General features: G+C 37.5%; 2 protein-coding genes across 2 annotated transcripts; both read left to right on the forward strand.

Moving 5' to 3' along the window:
* The first annotated feature begins 1,414 nt into the window (after positions 1 to 1,414).
* On the forward strand, positions 1,415 to 10,048 carry LOC132151546 (syndecan-4-like). The gene is made up of 4 exons (XM_059559732.1): positions 1,415 to 1,665; positions 7,706 to 7,924; positions 8,451 to 8,625; positions 9,099 to 10,048. The coding sequence occupies exons 1-4, from the start codon at positions 1,606 to 1,608 to the stop codon at positions 9,257 to 9,259; spliced, it is 615 nt and encodes a 204-aa protein (XP_059415715.1). The 5' UTR covers positions 1,415 to 1,605; the 3' UTR covers positions 9,260 to 10,048.
* Positions 10,049 to 19,954: 9,906 nt separating this feature from the next.
* On the forward strand, positions 19,955 to 24,427 carry LOC132151229 (growth/differentiation factor 5-like). Its single transcript, XM_059559340.1, has 2 exons — positions 19,955 to 21,184; positions 23,522 to 24,427. Exons 1-2 carry the CDS (start codon positions 20,563 to 20,565, stop codon positions 24,382 to 24,384), a joined length of 1,485 nt encoding a protein of 494 aa, XP_059415323.1. The 5' UTR covers positions 19,955 to 20,562; the 3' UTR covers positions 24,385 to 24,427.
* The last annotated feature ends 385 nt before the right edge of the window (positions 24,428 to 24,812 follow it).

Below are 24,812 nucleotides of genomic sequence, written 5' to 3' on the forward strand. Positions count from 1 at the left end.
ATATATATATATATATATATATATATATATATATATATATATATATATATATATATAATATATATATATATATATATATATATATATATTTCAGCAGTTACCATCCTATTCACCCAGCCACTTCTAACAAGTTAATCTGAAAAAAGATTGTTTGCCAGGTCAATTAAGCATTTAAGAGGAACACTGTGAGTATCTGTAGGATTTCTGAACCTAATGATATGTAAAAATTGATAGCCTGAATGCACTGTAAGTTGCTTTGGATAAAAGCGTCTGCTAAATGCATAAATTAAATTTTTAATTTAATTTTTAAAGGCCTATACAGTGACCATTTACATACATGAGAGACTTTTATTGGCATGACAGTCTTGATTAACTACAAACTGGGTTTGTATAGAATGATTTGCATTGCTTTCTAAGCCACACTATTCTTACTAATAGAGAATTATAAATAGATACATTGCAAAAAATGCTTAGATGATGAAACTATATATTTTTTATTCTAATCTTTGTAATAAAGTATGTTTCTCAATTCTCATGACTTTACAAAGAATTGATTTCAATTACAAATTCCTGACAGTGACCGTGTCATGTTGGGACATGCATAAGTGGTTTCAAGTTCAAAGTCATGGTAGAATAGAAATGTTGTTATGCGAGAAGAGTTATTCCATCATTTTCCAGTAACTATGATTGGATGAGAACCAAAAACAGACACCTTTTATAGGAAATGGCAACCGTTAATTCTATGATGCAACACCTAAATCTGAATATAACTGACATTTATGAAAGGAAAAGAACGAAAAGAAGATAAACCCAGCCTTAAACCAAGATGCTAGCCTTAAGTGGTCACAGCCTGACCCTAGTGCGTTTGCTAAAGGATTTTGGAGATCAGCATGCAGACCAGCTCTTTTAAAAGAGCCAGACTCTTTTATCAACAATAGCATCTAAATATCATATAATCTTCGTTTTTCATACCTCTTTAATGGAAAGGGGAAGAACAAGCAAAAAGCGCTCTCAAAAAACCCCGGAAATTTATGTCATTGAACTTTCCACGAGCGTCTCGCTTTCATTTTTCTTCTTTCTGACTTCCTCAAACATGCTAGTCATTCATATTGGTCATATTACTGATATTAACTACGTTATCAATGTAAATACGTGCTCCGGCTACATGATGGACCCTAATGCATTGTTTTGCAAACCTTTTTTTATTATCAAGAACATTATACAGACAAAGAAAAAGGCAGTTACAATGTAGAATAAATAAGCAAAAAGTACAAGAAAAGAAAAAAAATGTGTAAACCTGTTGCGTCCGGAGTTTCCAAAAACACGTCACTGGTTTGTCTGTGTCCTGATTGGCTGCATAGGGAAGAGAGGCGGGTTCAGTCAGTGACGTCTTGTAATAAAACTAAACGAGATCAAGCATTACACAGGACTACTGCGTACCAACACAGAGGATAGCAGCAAGAAAATACGCGATATAAACCTAGTCGAATCGGCATACAAAAGGATTAACAAAGACAGGGCCGGTTTGTCTTGATTTGTAAAAGTGAATAACTTCGTAAACTGACTACAAATCTCGGCATCGGGGCTTCTTATTTTAAAGAAAAGATGTTGAAAGTTTACCTGATGCTGGTTTTGTCTCTGGCTGCTGCTGTTTTCGCTGAATCGGTGAGTGTTTTGTGAATTTTAACTTATATTCAGTTACGATACTGGGGTTTTATAATCGAGCCATATTGTTTTCTTTAATCACAAATGACGAAAGAAAAGAAGGGTGTTATATTTGCTAAAGCGTTAGCTCTCTGACAATAGACCTGTTGAAACAACAAAGCCTTTTTAAGTTAACGTTTAACCAATTTAAGAGGACCAAACTTGTCTTGCTAGTTTTTGTTTGTTGAGTATCTTAATGAGTAGCACTGGCTTTCATGTGACAGTTTTTGCCCTCGGGTCTTTTTTTGTTTATCTTATTATTAATATTACCGTATTATGGATTCAGTCCATGAGGTTTACTTTTCCATCTGTTCATTATGGAAGCTCCCACTGGAGCACATGTGAATAGGATGCCACAGATTTGTGTTGGTCAGTTCTTTGATAACTCAAGAATAGCTTGCTGCAGATGTCTTAGGAGTTGAAATAGAAGACAAATGCCACCCAGTGTGCTTGCCTAGTCAGACTGCCACAGACACACACACCCTACACACACCCTTATATAAGTCAAAATGCAAGTTCTTTGAGCACCAAACCTTCCATTCTATTAAAGACCTTTGGAAAGGAGTTGCCACAGATCTTTATCTACACTTAAACACCAACAGATGCAGCTTTTGCACTGGGTCTTGTCATTGTCTACCCAGTGGTTTTAGTGTGTGATGTTGTGTAATCCAAGGGCAATAGAACAGTAAACCAGCTGTGCTGTTGGTAGTACATCGGATGGTGTAATTTTATCTTGGGTGAGAATGTGAGAACAAGCTCACACATACCAAAAGCCTTGTCCTTCGAGGCAGAGAAGGCTGCGGCATTCCTCCAAATCATGCAGAAGTGTCTGTGTTCCTTTCGCCCCCCTCCTTATCCATTCTTTAGCGTTTTCCTGAGGAATTTGACCCCTCCTGACCTTGACCAGCCCTTCTTTTGGGATTTCACACACTTCGGCGGATTTAAATGGTCCACCTCTTTCATCCAGATCCCTCCTCTTTAGCCACTGGACAAGTTTGTCTGGCTTAAACTCAACATGACATGGACACTTTAAGCCTAGGCAAAGTATGAGTGGATATTTTTGATTTGGCCTTGGTGTTTGTAATATTTGAGTGTAGCTTTCACCACCTTAAATGATAAAATATAATCTCTAGTTAGAAAGATACGAAAAAAAAGTAGCAGTAATATTAAAATCTCCCATGATTTTATTCAGGATTTGTATCCTGTAGATAATTATATGTACCAAAAATCTCTGGGAATATTTTTTTTTTTCCCCAGTTTGTGTCTTTCTAGCTATTAATGTTGGTGTAGAAACAGGTTTCACTTAGGAATGGCAAAGAAATGGCAACGAAACATGAAATTAGAAACTATTGAAAATTAGAAAAACTGAAATTGTATTTTCTTTGTAAAAAACTCCAATAATCTTTCATTTTAAAACTTTGGAAAATAATTTTAGATTTATTACAAACAGTATTTTGTGACCTTAGTATGTTAATAATTATCTTAAAACAAAACTTGCACTGTTAAAATTGTATTATTTGAAGTGTGATGGCCATGCTAGATATCTTGCTACTGATTGTGTTATGAATTAGGCATGAGGTGATTTGCTTTTATTTATTCAGCTGTTTTTAGGGTGCGAAGCTCATCAGAATGGCAGAAAGGCAGCAGACGTGATAAATACTTTTGCCAGGATGTAATAATGATTTCTGCATTGCTGTCCACTGGTCTATTAAATCACTTTCGAGGCTGGAATGTTGGCACAGAATGAAAGGGTTTTATTTGCTGCTTGTTTGAAAGAAGAATTTAGTTATTTCAGCAACTTTGCCGGTGTACGCAGTTGTTTATTGTGACAAATTCAATGCCTTATGCAATACACTTTGTTTTGCAAGTCCAAAGGAATATCTTGAGGCCTTGTAAAGGGAATCCTGTGTGTTCTAGAGTCATTTGGCAGACCACATCCGTTACCGTTCCAGTTCTGTTACTTGTGGAGCTATTAACCATATGCCAGACTGGCTTTAGTTGGAAATGCTGAGAACCATCCACCAGCTGTCCTTCTTAATGACGGTTCCTCTTTCTTAAGTTGACCTGTTTCTTTTTTTCTGCTTATTGGTGTGGATGATAGCACTTTTTATGCTTTTATTTGTGCTTTAGTAATTAATAGCCTGTTTATGATAACATATTAGCAATTAGGCTTGTGATATGTGTATTCATCTGAATTGGTTTTACCACTTACTCTTTAGTGAAGATTATTTTTGTCTACACCCTCCCCCTAAGCAATGGCAATTTCATCAACCCTTTCAACCCTAATCAACCCTTGTCTTTCTTGGAAATGTTTGTACTCCTGAAAATACCCATTCTTCAAATAAACACCAATCTGGGTGTTTCTCAGGTCTCCGGGCTTACAAATACACAGTGGTCTTTCTCATCTAGTAACACATTTACAGCTAACTTGCAATATCCTGTTGTTTTCCTGCGTCGTCATATTGTTTAGAATGCTCTTTTACATGTCCATTCATGCATATTAGTATTATTATTATTAATGATAATAATAATTCAGGGCCTCTCCATCATTCAATGGTCATAAGACTTACTACTCCTAGCTTTTATTTTTACATTTATATGTTTTATAATTGACTTTCGTATTGTAAAACACTTTTGGTCCTCTTATGTGGCGTTAAATGTACTCTTTGAATAAAAGTTATTATTAATGCAATAATAATGTTCATTCAGAATTGTTTTGCGATCTAAATAGTAAGATTTTATTATCATTTTTGGCAGTGTCTGACTGTCATTCTTAAAGCTTCTCATTTCTGGGCAATATTAATTGCTGTAAAACGTAATTAAAGAGTAACTGTGGATATGCTACATTTAAATGAGTTTGAATATGATTGTTTCCTGATGAATGCACATAGTTGAAATAGTGTGTTATGGGTGCTATTCTTCAGAGAACCCACAAAATGAATTGTCTAATGTGTATAGATTTTTGGTGAATTTCTTTCTCATTTTTGTTTCCTAAATTCCTAAATCTCTGTTAATGTCAGGTTTAAGCTAGTCGGGGCATTTCCCAGGTCCTCGTTCCCAGATTATACACTATTGATTGTTTGGGCTATTCAGAACGGGTCATTTTGTATAAAACAGTCTTTGATTTAATGGTGAGAAGCTTCATTAATGAAAGCCACTAACAGATACAAGGAAAGTGTGATCGCACATCCTGTGTGTGAGAGAGAATAGAGGCTGCATAGTCCTTTTTTGTTTGGTTAAGTTGAAGATTTAGAAGGAAAAGTCCAATTTCCATTTCCTTCTCATGCACGAATGCTTCAGGGTTTTGAACAGGTGTTGTGGTGAGAATTTGGCATGTGATTGAACAGTGACGTATCGTTTAACAGGTAGGTGAGTCTTTCCGCCCCACTGTTGAGATTCAGCTAGGAGTGTAGGGAGGAAAGCATGGAAAGAATTCTCAAATACAAGTGTGATTGTGTGCAAAGTAGGATGTACACTCACTCGGTGTGTGTGAGGAGTGTATCTCATGAGGAGATCATATGACACAATGCACTGGAAAAATCCGATTGGTGGAAGTGACAGACACCCTTTGTCTTGATGACTGAGACTGTAATTGGTTGTGAGCTGAAAGGACAACAAGGACAGTCTTCAAACCACCACAGATGACAGCGGATAATATCTGTAGTGTAGCTCTGATGGGTCACCAATGAAACCCAGACGGAATCTAGGCATTTCAACATTTTCAGGAGACATTCTGTAAAATATTCCAACTTCTGTGACTTTTCATACTCAGAAGTTGCTTAGTAAAACCAAGATGCAAACAGTCGTAGTTCTTTAAATATTGTCCTTTAAACTCAAACAGTGAATAATCGCCTGATCACCTCCGACAGTTTTCCACTGTAATGGATGAGCCGCTGATTGTGGTATCTTCTCTTTTCGTCGCCCATGATGACTCACTGGAACAGATGCCAGACCATTTGTCAGCATATGGTCGGATTTGCTCTTAGCTTTGCTAGTCTTGACTTGGGCCTGGTTTCCTTAGCTGATTAATTTACACAGGCTCACTTTGAGGATAAAAGCCATAATCATACTTGTAGACATCAGTCATCTTTTTCATCATAGTCTCAACAGCTATCATGAGTGTTGCCTAAGGGTATAGTTCACTCAGAAATAAAGCTTTACACATTTACTCAACCTTATGTTGTTTTAAATTTGTATGATTTGCTTTTGTGGTCACTGATGCTAGATATAATTAGCAAACACAATAATGACATGAATAATAACTTCCATTTCAAGCTCTATGTGCACCAGTTTTTTTTTTTTACGTTGCTTTAATTGTGCATTTTGTCCTTTTTGGAGCTTGACAGTGCCCGTCTCCATCCATTGTTTGGACACAAGCAGCATGAACTAAACATCTCCTTTAGTGTGAAAGGGTTTGGAACAACATGAGGGCAACTAAATGATGGCAGAATTTAGTTTTTAGTGAGCTAAATGAATTAATTATTCTTTTAAGAGCTGCTGTTATCTTATGCATTGTTTTTTTTTTTTTTTTTTTTTTTTTTTTTTTTTTAAAGCTGGTGAGGGTGCTTTTCTTCTTTTTTTTTTTGGTTATTGCTGAGAAATTAAAAACAAAAATCATTATTTCCTGTGTTGCGACTGAGAAATTGAGGGACTTTCTTTCGCAGTCCATCTTAGTCTATAGATTTTAGTTTGGGTGGTGGGAGTTTTTTAAAACTCTTTCAAGTGGCTTGTATATGTTTGCTTAGAATTTAATGGTTGCTTATGAGAATTTAAGCATTGGTTTAATTGAACACGGCTTTCTCAGTCAGAGTATCCGCTGTACTTTCTTCTAGCTGAGTATCTCAGAATGCGGGGGGATTTTGGAGTGGGGTTTCACAGCAATAAAGCTAAAAAAACCATAAAGTATGTCGGCCTCTTTCCCCACACCCTCTTGTGGTTTCTGTCATTCTGTTTCTCGCTCTCCCTTTTTCTTTTATTGTCTTCGAACAACAGAGCAGGCTAGAGCTGACATGCAGTTTCATGTGGTGTTTGTATGATCCTGCTTTTCCTGGAAAATGAGTCAATCAGCCCCCCCCCCAGTCTCCATTTTAAAAACCCCTCCCTATTCCATCTAGAGCCATTTTAAGCATTACATTTGTAAAAAAAAAAAAAAATTGTTGTATTTAAGAAACTTGAAGTCATTGTTGCCTTACTGAAAGTCTCAGTAAATTTGTCTAAGGTGGTTATGCCGTGAGTGTGCATCTGTGCATTATGAATGTTTTTGCTTTCCTGGTATGTGAAACTTCAGTGAGATATGTTTGATTAAATCTGTTTTTGACAGCGAGCAGGAGAGAGAGAGACAGATAAAGACCCTCAGCCCCTATCTGGTGAATTCTTATTGTTGTACACTATGGTTCCAGACCTGCACTTGCCTCTTATCTTTCCAGCCTGCTTCAAGGTCAAGAGTGAATTGATTGTAATGCAGTATTGTGTGAATCACAGTTATGTACCATTCAGAATAGAATTTAGATTTTTTTTTATTTACACTTTAATAAAAAAGAATGCTTTGATTTCTTGCAATCATAGTAACATTGAAAAATGGCCACTTCCATGGAAAGAGTCTTGAAAGATAGACAAAACATAAGTTTGTGTGATCTACTTCCTCCTGTTATGCTAATAGGCTTAGTCTATTAATTGTTTAAAACCCATTCACAGTGATTGGCCAAATGGCTCTTCTAAGGTGATTAACATTGTTGGTGTGTCTTAATTAAATTGCGCTCTCAGAACAATCGTTATGCCATAGGCCAAAGTAACCTACATATCTTTTAAAGTGATAAGATTTTTTACACCAGGCCTTAAAACCTCAGTTTTGATTTTATGAGGTCTCTAAATCATTCTTGTGTCACTCAGTTGTGATTGTTCCTTCGATTACCTATGTTTGCATTGGATTACATTATGAAAGAGTGATTTTGCACATTTTTCTTTGGTAATTTGTCCTCATGTATGTTATTTGTCTCTGTAGGTACGAGAAACGGAAACATGGATACCTCTGAAAAACAAGTCGCCCCAAGATGATCTGGAGTCTTCCGGCGACTATCCTAATGAAGATTTTGAGACTACTAATTTAAACCCAATTGACGATGAGGATGGCGATGATGATGATGATGATGATGATGATGAAGCTTATGATTATTCTGATGGCTCAGGTTCTGGGTTTGTAGAAGGACCCATAGACAGCGAGGTAGATATGATTTTTTTTTTTTTTTTTAGTTGAAAAATTGAGTAACAACTATTAGGATTCTACAGAGATGCCTGTTAGGAAACAGAACAATAATTTTAATTAATGAGGTTTTTGCCTACAAGACGTTACAATTTTTAAATTGAAATTGCATTTTATATCATTACAGTAAATAAACAGACAGCACATCTTTCTATTGCATTTTATGCACTAGTTTAATACAAAGACATATGCAATGCAATCAGTGTTTTCTGGCTGATTTGTGACTCTTATGAGCCGATTGTTTTTAATGAATGTCAGACTGACTCACTGGTCTCATTCATGGTTGCTGAACTGACTCAATGATTTAAAAATCATTACTTTGGGTCATATCCAACTTGAATTGCCATTTCTTTTTTATGCATGCTTATGATTCATGATACCATGAGTTGAATTACCGATTTGTTGTTCATATGACCGATTGTTGTTGTAAATGCAACCGATTTGATTTTTATATAAATTTTCTTGTGATCGTTTTCTCCCTTCTCAGATTTTCTTCAATAGTAACCAGATCCCTGAACTGAAGGGTTCATTCAAACCAAAGCCAACTGTCAATAATAAAGTTTTGATTGAAAGCAATGAGGTCGGCTTTCCTGAAGAGAGCAAAGTGCACATGACCCATGCTGGAGATGACAGCTTGTTCAACAACACAGAGGTGCTTGCAGGTGAGGGGACGCTTTTTTTAGTTATAGTTTGATGTGTAAAGTAAATGCAATTAATAAACATTGTTAGGCAACATTTGAATTTTTAAATATAATAAAATGTTTGGTACCCTAGTGCTTAATGTTTTGCATTAAAATAAATTCCAGTGGTTTGTTTCTAACGCAGTATTTTCCAGTGTTATTTTAGTATTATTGGACTTTTTTTATTCTATGAAATCTGAGTTTAAAAATCTGAATTGTGGGGGGAAAAAAGTCACAATTACCTTTTTATTTTTTTTATTATCCCATCAAAAATTTGTAATTTTGTTACTTTCTGTACTAAAAATACAGTAACCATAACAAAGCTGGTATTTTCATACATCTGTATGTAAGTGATATATATATATATATTTTAAATCCACACAGGCTGCTGGTATTCATTAAGGCTGTGTCTGTAGATTATGCCTCCTTCATATTTTTCTATTTCTGTTTTCTAGCTGTTATTGCGGGCGCAGCAGTTGGTCTGGCCTTCGCCATCCTCCTCATCGTCCTGCTGGTTCACTTCGTTCTCCGCATCAAGAAGAAAGACGAAGGAAGTTACGACCTGGGCAAGACGCCCATCTACAAGAAAGCTCCTACCACAGAATTCTATGCATGAGCATCCACACCCTCACATACTTTCTCTCCCTCTCTTTTGAACTATAAGCTCACACAGTGCCTCGGCCTAAAGGGCCGCCGCCAACCTCACATACCACGAAAACCACAGAAGGACCTCACACAAAGAAAAATTCACTCTGCCTGGACAATTGCATCAAAATCTTAAAGCAAGGGCATAGCGTCTGTTGCCAAACCGCTCGATTAAAAAAAAAGTTCTTGTCGTCTTGTTCTCTCAAACATATTGCCTTTTCACCATGTGGCCCATTGTGTCCATTATATTTTTTAAAATAAAACACTACAAGGTGCAATGGAGCCGTTCACAGGTTAAAGGCTTTGGATTGACCATTGAACCAGCCGTTATGACAAACAGTCAGTGTCACGATCGGTGTTACAGAAGGGATGGTTACGTTATCAGATGTCTTTTTATTTTTAAATCTGTGTGCTGTAAAACTTTTTATCTCCCTATTAAAACATCAGAGGAGGAACCAAATTAAGGGCATGCAGTATATGTTTGAAGCTAAATTCTGTGAGAGCAAACCTGAAATCGGTGTGCTATAGTAATGTATACTCATTTGAACCATGTTATGGTACATTCCTTATATCTGTATGTCGTTGCTGTGTTGGTTTTGTGCGACAAGAGACTCGATCCACTATAGTGCTGCTTGACTGTCTGCTAAGCTCCTTTAACAGGTACAGATGTTGATTGAGAATCAGCTCACTTTAAACAGGCTTTGTACATCCAGGGATCTGTATATAGCCATTTGAATAAAATGTTAAACATTGGTACTTAGCAATTTCTTGACAGCCTTTTATTTACCAAATATTTAAATGCCAAAATAATTTCTATTGTTCTTGCATCTCATCCTGGTATTCACTTTTGGCAGAAAACCTGTTTGTGAAACACTTTGCATCTGTATCTTTCGGAAACATTTTATGTAAAATGTTTCGTTTGAGAACAATGACCAATGCTAGTACTAACTTTTTTTTTTTTTTTCAGTGTTTTATAGTAATTCCTCCTTTTATTTTTTGTATTAATTTAACTGTCATATTTTATTGCCTGCCTTCAGGTCGGGAGTGTTACTCCACTTTCTCAGCTGTTGTACATATGATAATTTTATTTAATTTTTTTTTAGTTTTTAGATTTGTTTTATATACAGTAGTGCGAAAAAAAAATTCAAAGCTGTTAGTCTTGTTTCAGATTTTTTTTTTTTAAGAGTTTCTATTTCTTTTACACTTTTTAAGCTGAATCTATTTATGTTTCGTAGAAGGATGTTCTGGATTAGTTAAGGGGAACGTGATTGCGCTGTGTCTTACTAGCATGGTGTAAAATGATTAAAAAAAGAAAAGCAAAAAATCTGCTGCTTTGTTTCATCACATCCAGATGAAATCACTGATCTAATGTTGAAGTCAATGAATCATTGATTTCTTCATGAAGTTTCTGATCGGTTGAAAATAAAGCTATTTTATGCACATAACAAAGTTGTCTTGAACTTCTTTTTTTCCCCCATAAAATGTCACTATATTTCTTCAGATGTGATTAGAGATGGTTCGAAATTGCTAATTGAAAGTTTGAGCTGTAATATCAAGTGGTCCTTCCTCTTGATCTAAAGCATATCTGGATCAAGTCAAAAATTAATTTATTTAGGCTCTGTGTGGTATAGAAAGGCTTTTAGACATTGGTGAAGGAGGATGTATGAAATGAGAAACACTACTTAACAAACACACTTGAATTTGAAGCTAAGGAGACTGATTCTTGGATTCAAATTGATTTTATTAATCTTATTTAGTGGGTACTCTATGCACAATGTTTTGGGATTGTTCAAGGAATCAGTTCTGCAGAAGTTCTTTTGCTATGGTCCTTCAAAACAGAAGCTTTCTGATCCTCAGATTAACACATTGGTGGAACCTTCTGGAGAACCTCAATTTCAAGTGCCTCAAAAATTATAAAATGGGCCTGGAGGTATTTTTGACAGTCTTCAGAGATCTTGCATGAACTTTACATCTCACAAGTTACTCTGCGAAATAACCTTTTGGATGTTGTGCTTAGAAGTTCTCCAAACGGAGGCCATCTGTGTGGAAGATTATATCACATAGAGATGAGTTTATCTACAACTAGGATACTATAAATTGTATCCTGAAGCTATGTGAGAAACATTGTAAAAAAAAAAAAAAAAAGTATGTTTCTTTAAAAAAATAAACAATGACTACAAGAACACTACCGATTTGGGCTAATATGATTTGGTAGATAGATATAAAGTAAGGCCTTTATTCAGCAAGGATACACAAAAGTGACAAAAGATCGCATTTATAGTGTTACAAAAAGTTTCTATTTCAGATAAATGCTGTTCTGTTGAACTTTCCATTCATCAATGAATCTAGACGAAAATGTATCATGGTTTCTACAAAAACATGAAGCAGCACAACTATGGATAATAAATAACACTGATAACATTAACATTAATCAGTTGTTTCTTGAGCAGCAAATCAGCATAACAGAATCTTTTCTGAAGGATCTGATACTGAAATCACATTGTTTGCATATTGTTTGTTCATGAACTAACATATTTGTGATAGATGAACTTTCAATAATGAGACAGACTTTAATATGTAATGTAAGTGCCTCAGTGTTAAACTGGGAATTTCCACCTCTAGAGAAATGACTGTAAGCTGTGTGTGTGTGTGTGTACTGTATCCAGCATGCTGATGCCTGTCTGCTTTGCTACCAAAACATATAAGCATACCAAGAGAATAAAGACTGTTTTCTTTTAGGATTGAAGGATAAAAATAGAAAGTGTTTTGATTAAAAGTGTAAGGGGTCATGCATGAATCTTGGTCATATCTATATACAGCAGCTCCAAAAAGTATTAAGCCACATTCTTTGCTCAATATTTTATTTTTTATAAGGGAAACTCCACATAAAAAAATGAACATTCTGTCATCATTTACTCACAACCAGATTGTTCTAAGCCAAACAGCTGCTGGTAGCCATTGATTTCCATTGTATTTCTTACCATACTGTGGAAGTCAATGGGGACCATGCAGCAACTGCCTGGAACAAGCTGAGGGTGAGTAAATGACGGAATTTTTATTTTTGGATGAACTATCACTTTAAAATAAATGCCAATTTTGGTTTGATATTTTGTTATACAATGATTTTCATAAAATGTTAAGCTTGGCATAGTGGCTAAATCCTTCATTTTTAATAACCGCTTAAGTGATCGCCTGTATGATAATGCAATATTATAATGGTTATTGACAGGGTGTGTTGAACACATGCCCTCTGACGTCACACTTCCTCACCTAATTTAGCACGAACAGTGTTGAGACATTTAGGAAAACCAGTTGAAACCCGCTTGGCAATACAGAAATGAAATGACCTGACCTGCATGGGGAAGTTCCCTTGCGATTGATTAAATCTGCCAAAGATGTGCTGTAAAAATATCTTATACAGATTGAAAATAGATGCAAATGTGACAGTTTCCATGATAAGTTAATCTTTTATCTGTTGGGGGGGGGGAAATCATGCTTCCAGTTACAGGTTGAATGGACCTATTATTGTGCATTTTTCCCGCCTCACGGAACGCTCGCGTTTCCTGCTGCACATCTGAATGCATTTCAGAAAAACAAGTCATGGAAGGTTCTGGAAAATGTTCAAACTGCCATGTATTACGCAATCCTATTGTAAGATGAATGGTGCCTTTTCACTTTCAACAACAGCCCGGGTTTGTTTACTCAAGAGGTGGGGCAAAACACACAGGAGAAAACGGCCGCTTGCCATATAAACGCACTTTATAGAAAGAATTTGCTATATTATTGTGTTTTTCTTATTGCAACTAGTTCAAATCATTTTAAAGTAACCCTTTACATTTAGATTGAACATAAGGAACATCAGGAGCGGGTTGCAAAAACAGCTTAGACTAGTCTTAAAAAGTTAGTCATCTAATTTTTTTTCTAAGTCAGTTACAAAAAGGTAGATTGGTTTAATGTGAATCCAAAAAATAAGACGGATTATCTCTTGGCCAACTGTTAGTTATTCAAACTATTTTGTAAGACACAGTCTTAACATAGTTTCTGTGTTTATGCAACTGCAGGCCTTGTTGTCACTAAAATCTTACTAACTGTAAGATTATTAGTCAAAATTCCACAAGTCTATAATTACAGTATATTTTGACAGACAAGTTAATCTTATTGCTTCAGTAGCCTAATATTTCAGTTTTGTACAAGTCGGCACATATTTTGAATCATTAACCAGAAGCAAATATATAATAATGATAAAAATAAATAAATAAATAAAAATAAATAAGCAAAACATTAATATATATAATGGTCAATGAAGCAAAACATTAATATATATATATATATATATATATATATATATATATATATATATATATATATATATATATATATATATATATATATATATATTGCTGGTTCATGAATTAATAAATAATGATATTTAAAAAAATATACATCCCTTATATTTAGGCCTATATACAGGTTTTTTCATACATAGGCCTAAATCAAAAACACGTTTTACATTTTTTTTTCTTATCAATAATGGCACAATGTTAAATTGCAGCCAATGTTTGTGTCTATTGGCTTAAAGAAATACAAATAAAATTAGATATTCACTGAAACAATTTTTAAAAAGCATGAAAACAAGTCCTAGGCTCTTTAAAAAACTCTACTAAGAGAATATGTCCCTGTTATTTTGATTTGACAGGGACTAATAATATCAGCGGTCTTTTACTACATGACACCACGCACCTCTTTAATCGCCATTAAAAACTTGAAGAAATTTTAAGCAGTTGCGTGTTGTGACGATGTCACCCCAAATCTGCATTAATTAGACTGTTGACGATCTGTGTGTATCACAGAGAGACGTGTAGCTATGATATTATTCCATTTCTGCTCGATGTGAGGAACAGGTCAGAGAAGGACAGTAAACAAGAAAAGCAAACAAAGATAAGACTGAGCAGTTTAATTGCACAAGGATGTTGGCCGCCTGTGTGTGCATCGTAAAGTTTGCCTACTGCAGGCAAAGCTAAAGAAAAGCCTGCAGTCTTGTAAAGGGCGCATTTCTTAACTGTTGTGAGACAGATGTGGGCGAGATTAAAATGCTAAAATTTATCGCCGAGTTAAAGATTGCTCGAGTCTATCACATTTTATCTTCATGTGTGTTTTTATATAGTGTGTAGACAGCAGTGCAGTGCACTAGTATTCATTCATGTGCGAACGGCGTTTGAAAAATTTCCTCTTACTGCCACCTGCTGGTTTGTTAAAGACATTACAAATTTGATCCTTTCTGCGGTAGATCTGTTGTAAATTTACTGAATATAATCGTGGTTTTCAGATTAAATTCATCCTAAAAAGCCATTTTTCAAAGCCATTTTATACGCAAATTCTGAGAAAAGATATAGTACAAATATATATATATTTTGTGCAAAGTAGTTTTTGAGGATTTTCAAGCAATAATGACAAACTTCAGTCCAGTTTAATTGTTTACCTGTATAAAATGTCTTTTCGTTTAGATTTTTATAAAGTGTTTAAACCCCGACAGACATGTTAATTAAAAAACATCTCGGTTAGGTATGTAACCTTGGTTCCCTGAATAGGGAACGAGATGCTGCGGTGACGTCACCACGTATGGGAACACCTTCGGTGTGACGAATGTCTGAAGCCCTATACCATCCCGCCAATCTTATTGGCCAAATAGCGCGTGGCACCGCCCAGCATGCGTAAGCATATATATACCTGGTGCCGCGCGCCATTTACCTCAGATTTCATGACAAAGAAGAGAAGAAAGCTATCAAGGTATGGCACGGCCAGAACCGCAGCATCTCGTTCCCTATTCAGGGAACCAAGGTTACATACGTAACCGAGATGTTCCCTTTCATAGGTCACTTCGATGCTGCGGTGACGTCACCACGTATGGGAACGCTATACCATCACGCCTGACGTACCTGATAGCTTGGATCCAAGGAAGCATCTGCTCAAGCGGAGAGAACCCGGGAGCCAGGAGCCATCCTCACATCCAGACTGTAAGACCTGATAAAAGTGCTCGGTGAGGACCAGCCTGGCGCTTAGGGTAGCTGGTGTCACTCCATCCGAAAAACGTTCCTGAAGGAACTCCAGTACTGACGCCACTGGGCAGTAAACTGGATCCATATTATGAGTTTCACACCAGGCCGTAAACAGTCTCCACTTGAAAGCATATAAGCGTCTCGTAGAAGCTGCTCTAGAATTCAGTATAGTCTTGGTAGTTTCAGCAGAAAGACCGGGACATATGAACTCACTCCGCTCAGAGGCCACGCCCACAGATTCCATAGATCTTGCCTCGGGTGCCAAATCAGTCCCTGTGCTTGTGATAATAAATCCTGTCTGAGGGGAATCTCCCATGGAGAGCCCGCTAACAGATTGATCAGATCCACAAACCACGGCTGTGTGTGTGCCACCACGGAGCCACCAGCAGCAGCTGTTCCACCCTGTCCACCCGTATTCTGCATAATACCGCCGAAATCAGACAGATTGGGGGAAAACGCATACAAACTGGTCCTGGGCCAGTTGTGGGCTAATGCATCCAAGCCCAGGGGTGCTGGAGGGCATAGGGAGAACCAAAGCGGGTAATGCGTAGTCGTGTTTGACGCAAACAATTCCACTTCGCTTCCCCGAAAATCTGCCATAGGAGACTCACTGTTTGGGGGTGCAATCCCCACTCCGCTATTAGCAAATATCCCACTCCGGATAGCAAATTCGCTCCAAAGTCCAACGTCCGGGGACATGAACAGCTTGGATCGATAGAATTTAGTTCTGAAAACAAAGAACATGTTTCGCCAGCCTGCACAGGGGGCGAGAGAATAATCCTCTCTGATGATTCAGGTATGACACAACCACTGTGTTGTCTGATCTGAGCAGCACATGACGGCCGATCAGCAGATTCGAGAAATACTGGAGAGCCAGAAAAACAGCCAGTAATTTCAACCTGTTTATGTGCCAACTCCCTTGACAAACAGCTCCCCAGTCGGTCAAAGACGCATCCGTCGTGACAGTCTCTCGGGAAGCGCAAATCCCCAGCCAGACTCCGGTCAGGAGAATTCGGTTGACATACATATTTTTACCGACATCACACATCGCCGTGTCACCGGAATCGTCCGATGCGGAGACAACGGGGTGAAACATTCCATACGTAAGCCCAGGCTGTTAAATGATTCAGCACAAGATCCCCATGAGAGTGTGCTTGAGCAACGGGGCCAGAGATCCATCCATGCACTTTGAGAAGTACTGATACGCTTTGCTCTCTAAAGCGAATCTGAGGAACTTCCTGAGTGCAAGATTCAGATGGTGTAAATCCAGAATGGGTCGTAATCCGTCAGTGTTTTTTTTTTTTTTTTTTTTTACCACAAAATGACGGCTGTAAAAAACCCCGCCTCCATCTGAGAGGGGTGTACTTCCTCTATAGCCCCTTTGCTCAGCAGAGTTGACATCTCCTGTCGCAGCACCGTTATTTCCATCGGCTTCGCCACCGTGGAAAGAATTCCGCGGAAAGGAGGCGGGCCTTATTGAAACTGAATGGTGTATCCATGACAAATCGTGCGTAACACCCATAGAAAAATGTCGGGCAAGCATTCACACACGGCCCGAGACCATACTAGCGGTCTCAAAATTTCCACTTCCTGCAACGCTGTCATACATGTTAAAATATCCGGGCACGAAAAGCTCGTGGCGTTCGTGCACAGGGGAAGTGTATGTATAAGAGCCGTTGCGTCTCGTTGTGTATAATCCTGAAACGTGTCCACGGCAGGAATTAGGCCAACAGATTGAACATCGGGCTTTGCCGCTAGCGAAAAACGGCGGCTGTGCGAGCCGTCATAAATGGGTCGTCTGTGCAGGACCCTTGAATCGCCCCTCGAATTCTGAAAGCTGGATTGCGCAGAGTGTCTGAGGGAACGTTTGGCATTACCCATCAACCCATCATACGGCTCCTACCTTTCGTTGACTCATCGCGTCCGCGGAGAGGAGTATACTGCTCGTAGATGATCGCTGAGAACGCGAGATAATAGGGCACAGAAGATTCGCTTCGTACTGAAGGAATGAAATCTGAGGTAAATGGCGCGCGGCACCAGGTATATATATGCTTACGCATGCTGGGCGGTGGCATGCGCTATTTGGCCAATAAGATTGGCGGGATGGTATAGGGCTTCAGACATTCGTCACACCGAAGGTGTTCCCATACGTGGTGACGTCACCGCAGCATCGAAGTGACCTATGAAAGGGAACTAAGTAGGCCTTCTTTCTTCATTTGTTTTTTTGCATGTAATAGCCTTAATTGTCCAAAAGGGGACAATGTTGCAGTTTTTTTTTCAGTCTGTCTTTGTGAAAAGAGTTTCTGCAGCTCAATCAATCGTCTGTAGTATTAGTGTGGCCCAAATATTTGAATGAACAAGACAGGTTCAGCAACACATTCATTATACTGTCAATGAGGAGAACAAGCTGCAGCTGAAAACATGGAAATATCAGATCATTTTAAAGTTGTGATTGCCTGGAAAAGTCATTGAAAAACACTGACATATTTTTTTTTTAAATATTAAACTTAACTTGAGTCAATGAAGCACAGCACAGGTGAAGTTGAGAGCACAGGTATATTAGCAGACTGTGGCTTCTCCTCCAGAACAAAAGGCCTTTATATTTCATTTGTCCCGACTACACCTGAGAAATGTCTGTGGTTAACACCTCGACAGCACATTTCTCTGCGCAAAGATACCAGCGTAGCATGAAGGGGGTCAAAGATATCTGCCAGCACATTGAAAATCTGGGATTCAAAACCTGAATATAAAACTTAAGGATTAAACCAAACATTGTGATATAAAATGAAGAAGATTTAGATGACTTGAAGTTTATTATTATTCATAAAATATAATAAATGATAAAACAATAAGCTTAAAATAAATAATTCAATGTATAAAAAATGAATACAATTGATGAAAAATGAAATAAGTAAAACAATGATTTCTAGATTATTATTAATGATAAAGTAATTAATAAATAATAAAATAAGCTTTGAATAATTATTGCAATGTATTAATAATAAATTATAATAAACAATAAAATAATAGATATATAATAAATAATAAAACATATGAATATAATTATTCAAATGTATAAATAAAATAATAAAATAATTTAAAAATATTTAGTTATTATTATTTCTAGTTTATTAATAATAAAACATAATAATATTATAATAACTTATAACATATTAACAATAAAATATGACAAATAATTAAGTAATAATACACTTTTATATTATTATTATTATTATTATTATTATTATTATTATTATTATTATTATTATTATTTCTTGGTGACTGTTATTTCTAGGGGGCTTTCATTGAAGCTCAAGATTGGAACATCTCAAATGATGCTGAAGTGCATGAACATCAGGTGTTGTTCATGTTCCTGAGAGTCATTAAAGAGATATGCAGAGAGTATGCATGCTGGCTTTTTTTAATTCACTGTCAATTCAGTTGTAGATTAGATCTGTAATGATAACGTTTGTATTAAATGAGAAAAATGCACAAGGGAAGTACTTTCACTAGTGGTCTTTGACTGTATATCCACACAGAAGAAATCTTCCTGGTGATCCAAGCATCTGGGTGTGGGTTAAACCACAGGCCATGTTTCCTCCATCCTTCTGAAAACATGCTGAGAGATGAACATCTCAGACAGTTTGCTGGCCAGCGCTAAGGTTTTCACCCCTGGATGAGCATGTTTATGTATGTGTGTGTGTGTGTGTGTCGTTAGCTTCACCTACACAATCCAAAACGCTCTCCATTCCCTCCTCTGTTTGTCTACGGAGGTGGATATTTTTAATGTTCGGGAAGGATTGGAATGCTGTGTGTGGGTGTCTAACATAGCCTTACCAATAGTCCATATATTTGACTTGAGGAAATAAACTAATTCTCCACAGGCTTTAAATATGAATGTATGATCAAGCTTGAGTAGAAACAGAGTGCAGTGCCAGTTTCTACATCCCAGAAACTTAAAATCTGTCATGTGACCTCTGACCTCATACCAGTGTGATGATATTAAGATGACTGAATTTTAAATCCATTCACTTTGTTTAATCTTTTAGTGCTAAACTACCTGTATAATACTACACAGCTCTCTGGGATACTTGATTCTGATTGGTCGATAGATGCTTTCTGCTCACATAAAAATATCATTTCAGCTCAAATATTTATTTAATTAATTAATAAACAGCTTATTTATTCTTTTATTTATTTATCTCCATTTGTTTTTCTTTATTTCTGTTTATTTACATGTATTTATTTTATTTCTTGTTTTTATTTTTTATTCATTTGAAATAAATATAGACAATAATACATATATATATATATAAACGTGCAACTGTCTGACCTTTAAAAAGAATTTCAGTGATAGAATATTTTGAATTTTTTTTTTGCAGTGTTATAATTAAAACATAACTTATTGTTTTACACGAAAGTTCTAGACTATATCAGAATTCCATTTCAAAATTGGATGTTCAATTCAGTGTGTTATGTGCTGTTTCTTAAGTGATTGTGAAACTAGCAATTTATGGGTGAAAAGTTCTTCACCATTTTTATTTCCGTGAAGATTGCATATAAAATCATGTTTAATGCTTAGATCATTTGCATATCAGATCTGACCCGTGGCTCATAAATTGAGGACCCTAAGCAGTGCATTATTCTGGTGACCTAATGCAAAGCTTTTGGTTTTATGTATTTAGTGACGCATGCTTTAAGAAGTAATATTGCAGTTGAATAAATCTGGACAGCATGACATCAGAGAGTAATTAAGAAAGGTTTGTGTTGGAATTCCTGCGCTCAGGTTTGCGCACAACTTAAGCACCTGCAGGTTTGTGTGTGTGTGTGTGTGTGTGTGTGTGTGTGTGGGTGTGTGCGTGCTGTTTTCACTGGACCATGTTCAAACTCGAAGAAAGAAAGAGAGAGTGAGCGAGAAGAGCGCATTACGCCATCCTTCCCTCTTGGAAAAGTGGGATTTTATACAAGTCTCTCACAAGATATCAAGCAGAATCGTTGGACTTCACCGAGAGACACTGCGCTTTTGTACCTACTCCTGGATCTCCACTCCGACAGAGAGCTGGATCACTATGGTTCTGAAGAGGGGGGCTCATGGCAATGATTTGCGCAGAATAATCGACCAGACATTTCCAAAGCTTCATTTTTACCTCTCCAATCCTGTTCATGGTAGAGTCGTTGATCATTTTTCCATCACCGAAACCCAGAGGAAGATCAGAGGATGAAAGTTCTGACTAGTCTCCCTCTTTTATTGGGTTTCTGGATTCTGTTATTCCTGGACTTTATCCCGCAGGCGCTCTCCATCGCCGGAGTGGCCGGTCACAGGGGTACCGGGGCGGCCAAATCCAATCCACGGTTACCGGTGGCGCGCAACGGGAGCACGCTAGTTAAGCCCTCAGACATCGCGAAGATCTCTCGCATCCGGGCTGGTCCACCTCTGATAAAGGCCGAGGGTAACCCGGGTCGCGCTGCAGTCCCCGTGAGTCTAGGGCGCAGGGAGGCCGCGCGCTCTTGGGTACCCAAGGATGAGGCGAGGGTCGCATCCTCTTCCAGCATCCAACACCAAGCGGGACACAATAAAGGAGTTTCTGCGCACAAATCAGTCGCGCCGGCTGCGATTAGGGCTGGACAGACCAATGCTGGCGCGAAGAAAAGCATCGCACCGGCACCTGCGCATCTGAGAGCGAAAAACACCAGCGTGGAGCCCAAACACCCTTTAGTGACGCCCCATGACTACATGCTGTCGCTGTACTGGTCACTGACCAGCGGAGAGGTCAACACTAGCGTCCTGCACGAGGCTGGGATGGCCAATACTATCACCAGCTTTGTAGATAGAGGACAAGGTATGGTGTACCTCTTTATTCTGGTTTGCATAAGAGAAATGTTGTATGCACAAACGGGGCAAGTTGTCACATTGGTAAATTGTCACAAGGACTGTATCTCAGTAGCTGTGAGGTTTTAAATCAAATGTTGGATGCATGTTGGTTTCAAATATTTAATATTTTAAGTCTAAAGTGTATTAATTTTTTTTGATGTTGTTGGGTAAATGGATGAACAATAAAATTGCAATGGTTTGTTTTATGTTTTTGTATTTAACATTTTTATTAATTAGTTTATTTCCCTGTACATTTTGCTGTTTTCATAAATAATTTTGTATATTAACTATTTAAAATGAGCTGAAAAGGCCATAATGAGCTATTTAATAGCATTTTCCAAAAAAGACAACTTGCCACATATATTTTGACAACATGCCCCCACTGGGATAAATGTACAGATATATTTTTTCCCCATGGAATATGAGGGTGAATATATATTTTAAGAATTTAATTTGTGTGTGTGAGAGAGAGAGAGAAAGAGAAATTAGATTTTACTTTTTTTATTTTATAAATCACCCACTGAAACTAGCCACATTATTAGTTTCCCTATTACCTATTAGTTAGTTAGAATATATATTTTAACTTAAAATAGATTTTATAAGACAAAGTGTATATTTTAGCTGTTGTCACCACTATATTTACTCATGTTTTAGATTTTTGCAGGTAAAATTAATAGTCTTTATTAGAATAAATATTCCATAGAGTTTAAATTGTATATAGTTTCTCCAATAATATAAACTCACAAAAAAAAAACTTCATACGGCAGGAGACTGCTGTCACTGCTTGAAATGTCACGTCAGCTACCCATTTGAAGTCTGCTGCATTTACGCTAAATTGTCCTTTTCTGTTTATACAAAAGAAAAGCTGGTGGATATATATTTTGAAAACATCTTATTTCTGCTTAGTATTGCATATACACTAAATCGACACAATCAGTTTTTTTTTTTATCTGGGTCTCTGACCCAAACCAACTGTGTCAATATGCATCTGGCATAAGACTTTTGATGGACCTCTGCTTGAAGTAAATAAACTCCTGGGCCGGTTACAAGTAGGTAAAAAATCAGTTTAAAACGGAATTGAAAAGGCCCTGATTTATGTAGCTCCAAGATTGACTCTTCAGAAGATTTGAATGGTTTTAGTTTATGCCCTTTGTAGTTACCACACCCTCTGTAGACACGGAAAAAAAATGCATGGATTTACCCCTCACCTAAAGGAATAGTTTCCCTACAAATGAGCATTTACTCATGCTCATTGTTTCAAAACCGTATGACCTCTTCTGTGGAGCACAAAAGTAGAAGTTAGATCTTCATTAACTTCCATGCATGAAAAAGAGCAGACTGGAACATTCTGCTAAATATCTCCCTTTGGAGATCATACACGTCATACAGGTTTGGATCAACATGTAGGTGCGTAAAAAGAGACAGAATTTCCATTTTTGGTATTTCTATTTCTTAATTTCTTTATAAGTACTTTTTTCTAAGTTTAAAAGTCCACCGCACATAATGTCCTTCTACATCCATTGAGTGTAATTTACATCTCCAAACACACACACAAACAAACAAACACACACTCACACAGCACTAATCATTTGCACTCTCTCTGCCCCTCTCCATGCGCTTCAGATGGTCTTTTCAGCCTATGTTAGTGAAAGCCATATGGCACGGTGGTAGACCCACTGGTAAATAGCTGCAGGTTGATAATAATGCTGTGTTTACAGTATGTTGTGATCTCCAGGCCGAGGTCGTCTGGTTTTAATAGTCTAGAAAGCAAACTGTTCTTGGAGAAAATGAAACCTTTGACTTTTATAATGCACTGCCTTCATATTGCATTGCATTCTTTTAGACACACACACACACACACACACACACACACACACACACACACACAATCACAATGTTTGAGCTTGATTGTGGAAAATATCAAGTACGTGGCAGTTCGATCAAAGAGTTCGATCAAAAACATGATAAAACATTGTGCATTTCCCAAAAAAAAAAAAAATCATGATAGAATGTGCACAAAACAGGTTATTACTATGGTAAAAAACATGGAAGTATCATAGTTTCTGTCCACAATCTAAGGTATTACTATTGCAGATGTCCAAAACTGTTCAACATCACTATAATACTCTGTACAAGAACTTGATATTAACATGATAACATCCAAAACCATGGAATTATAAAAATGGTACATGAAAATCAAATTGTACTACCTTTTTGTGTTATGCTAGATAAAACCAGTTTTAAAATGAAACAAATGAAGAAATTCCATGACTCTTTTATTGATCTTTGACCTTAACTTTTGCAGATGATCGTGCAGCCCTCCTGAGGCGTCAGCAGTACCTCTTCAATATCAGCTCAATGGAGAAGGATGGTCTGTTGGGTGCAGAGCTGCGCATCCTCCGAAAAAAGCACATGGATTTTCGTAAGGCCACGTTTACTGAGGGCATAGCAACTTTAAAAATGTACACCTGTGCCTCAGGTAAGCACAGACCTGTCCTGCTGCATACTCAACCTATCGACCCTCATAGTGCCCTGTACTGGGAAGTGTTTGACATTTGGAAACTGTTCAAGAACTTTAGAAACACTCCACAGCTTTGCTTTGAGCTGGAGGCAGTCGATCAAGGCCGACTGCTTGATTTGCGATTACTCGGCCTGAGTCGGACAGGAAGGCAATCCAAGGAAAAAGCCTTCTTTGTGGTGTTTGGGCGTACAAAAAATCAAGGGCTCTTTTACAATGAAATCAAAGCCCGTTCAGGTCACGACAACAAGACCGTCTACGAGTACCTCTTTACCAAGCGGAGGATGCGTCGGGCACCGCTGCCAAGTGGGAAAAAACCATCCAAGAATCCCAAACCAAGGTGCAACCGCAAGCAGTTGCACGTCAACTTCAAGGAAATGGGCTGGGACGACTGGATCATCGCTCCTCTGGAGTACGAGGCCTTCCACTGCAACGGCGTCTGTGACTTTCCCATTCGCTCCCATTTGGAGCCTACCAATCACGCCATCATCCAGACTCTCATGAACTCCATGGATCCCAGATCCACCCCACCGACCTGCTGCGTCCCGACAAGACTCAGCCCCATCAGTATTCTGTACATTGACTCAGCCAATAATGTGGTGTACAAGCAGTACGAGGACATGGTGGTGGAGAGCTGTGGCTGCAGGTAGCAAGATTTTCTGAAGACTTTTAAAAAGCAACCGGAATGGAAACCTTTTATGGAAAACATCAATAGTATGATTTCCGTATTGTTGATCAATTTGCTATAACCTTTAGCCTATACACTTGCATTCAGAATGGAACAGGGTTGTGCACCATTCAGAATTCAGAATCTTTTAAATTCCAGCTTAACTATTGCATTTAAATTGAGGTAGCAAACAGAACAGTGTTGGCTTAATAAAGAATTCTAATAATCTTTGCTAATATTCTTGAATCTTCAAACTGCTAACACTTTGCACTTTGCAGTTTTTTTTTTTACAGCAAATTATGTCTTTACTGTATCACCATAAATGACTGAGTATTTTCAGCTATTTAGTGTGTGTGGGTGTTGGGGGCGGGTCGCAATTAAAGTAGGCAATTAATTGGTAAAAAATTCATA

This window comes from Carassius carassius, chromosome 10, assembly GCF_963082965.1.
Source record: "Carassius carassius chromosome 10, fCarCar2.1, whole genome shotgun sequence".
In the NCBI taxonomy this organism is placed as follows: Eukaryota; Metazoa; Chordata; class Actinopteri; order Cypriniformes; family Cyprinidae; genus Carassius; species Carassius carassius.

Bases quoted from the DNA above. Each gene is read 5' to 3' on its own strand.
- LOC132151546 (XM_059559732.1), top strand. From the start codon at position 1,606: ATGTTGAAAGTTTACCTGATGCTGGTTTTGTCTCTGGCTGCTGCTGTT. The intron at 1,666-7,705 runs GTGAGTGTTTTG...TTGTCTCTGTAG, and splicing joins CTGCTGTTTTCGCTGAATCG to GTACGAGAAACGGAAACATG. The intron at 8,626-9,098 runs GTGAGGGGACGC...TCTGTTTTCTAG, and splicing joins CAACACAGAGGTGCTTGCAG to CTGTTATTGCGGGCGCAGCA.
- LOC132151229 (XM_059559340.1), top strand. From the start codon at position 20,563: ATGAAAGTTCTGACTAGTCTCCCTCTTTTATTGGGTTTCTGGATTCTG. The intron at 21,185-23,521 runs GTATGGTGTACC...TAACTTTTGCAG, and splicing joins CTTTGTAGATAGAGGACAAG to ATGATCGTGCAGCCCTCCTG.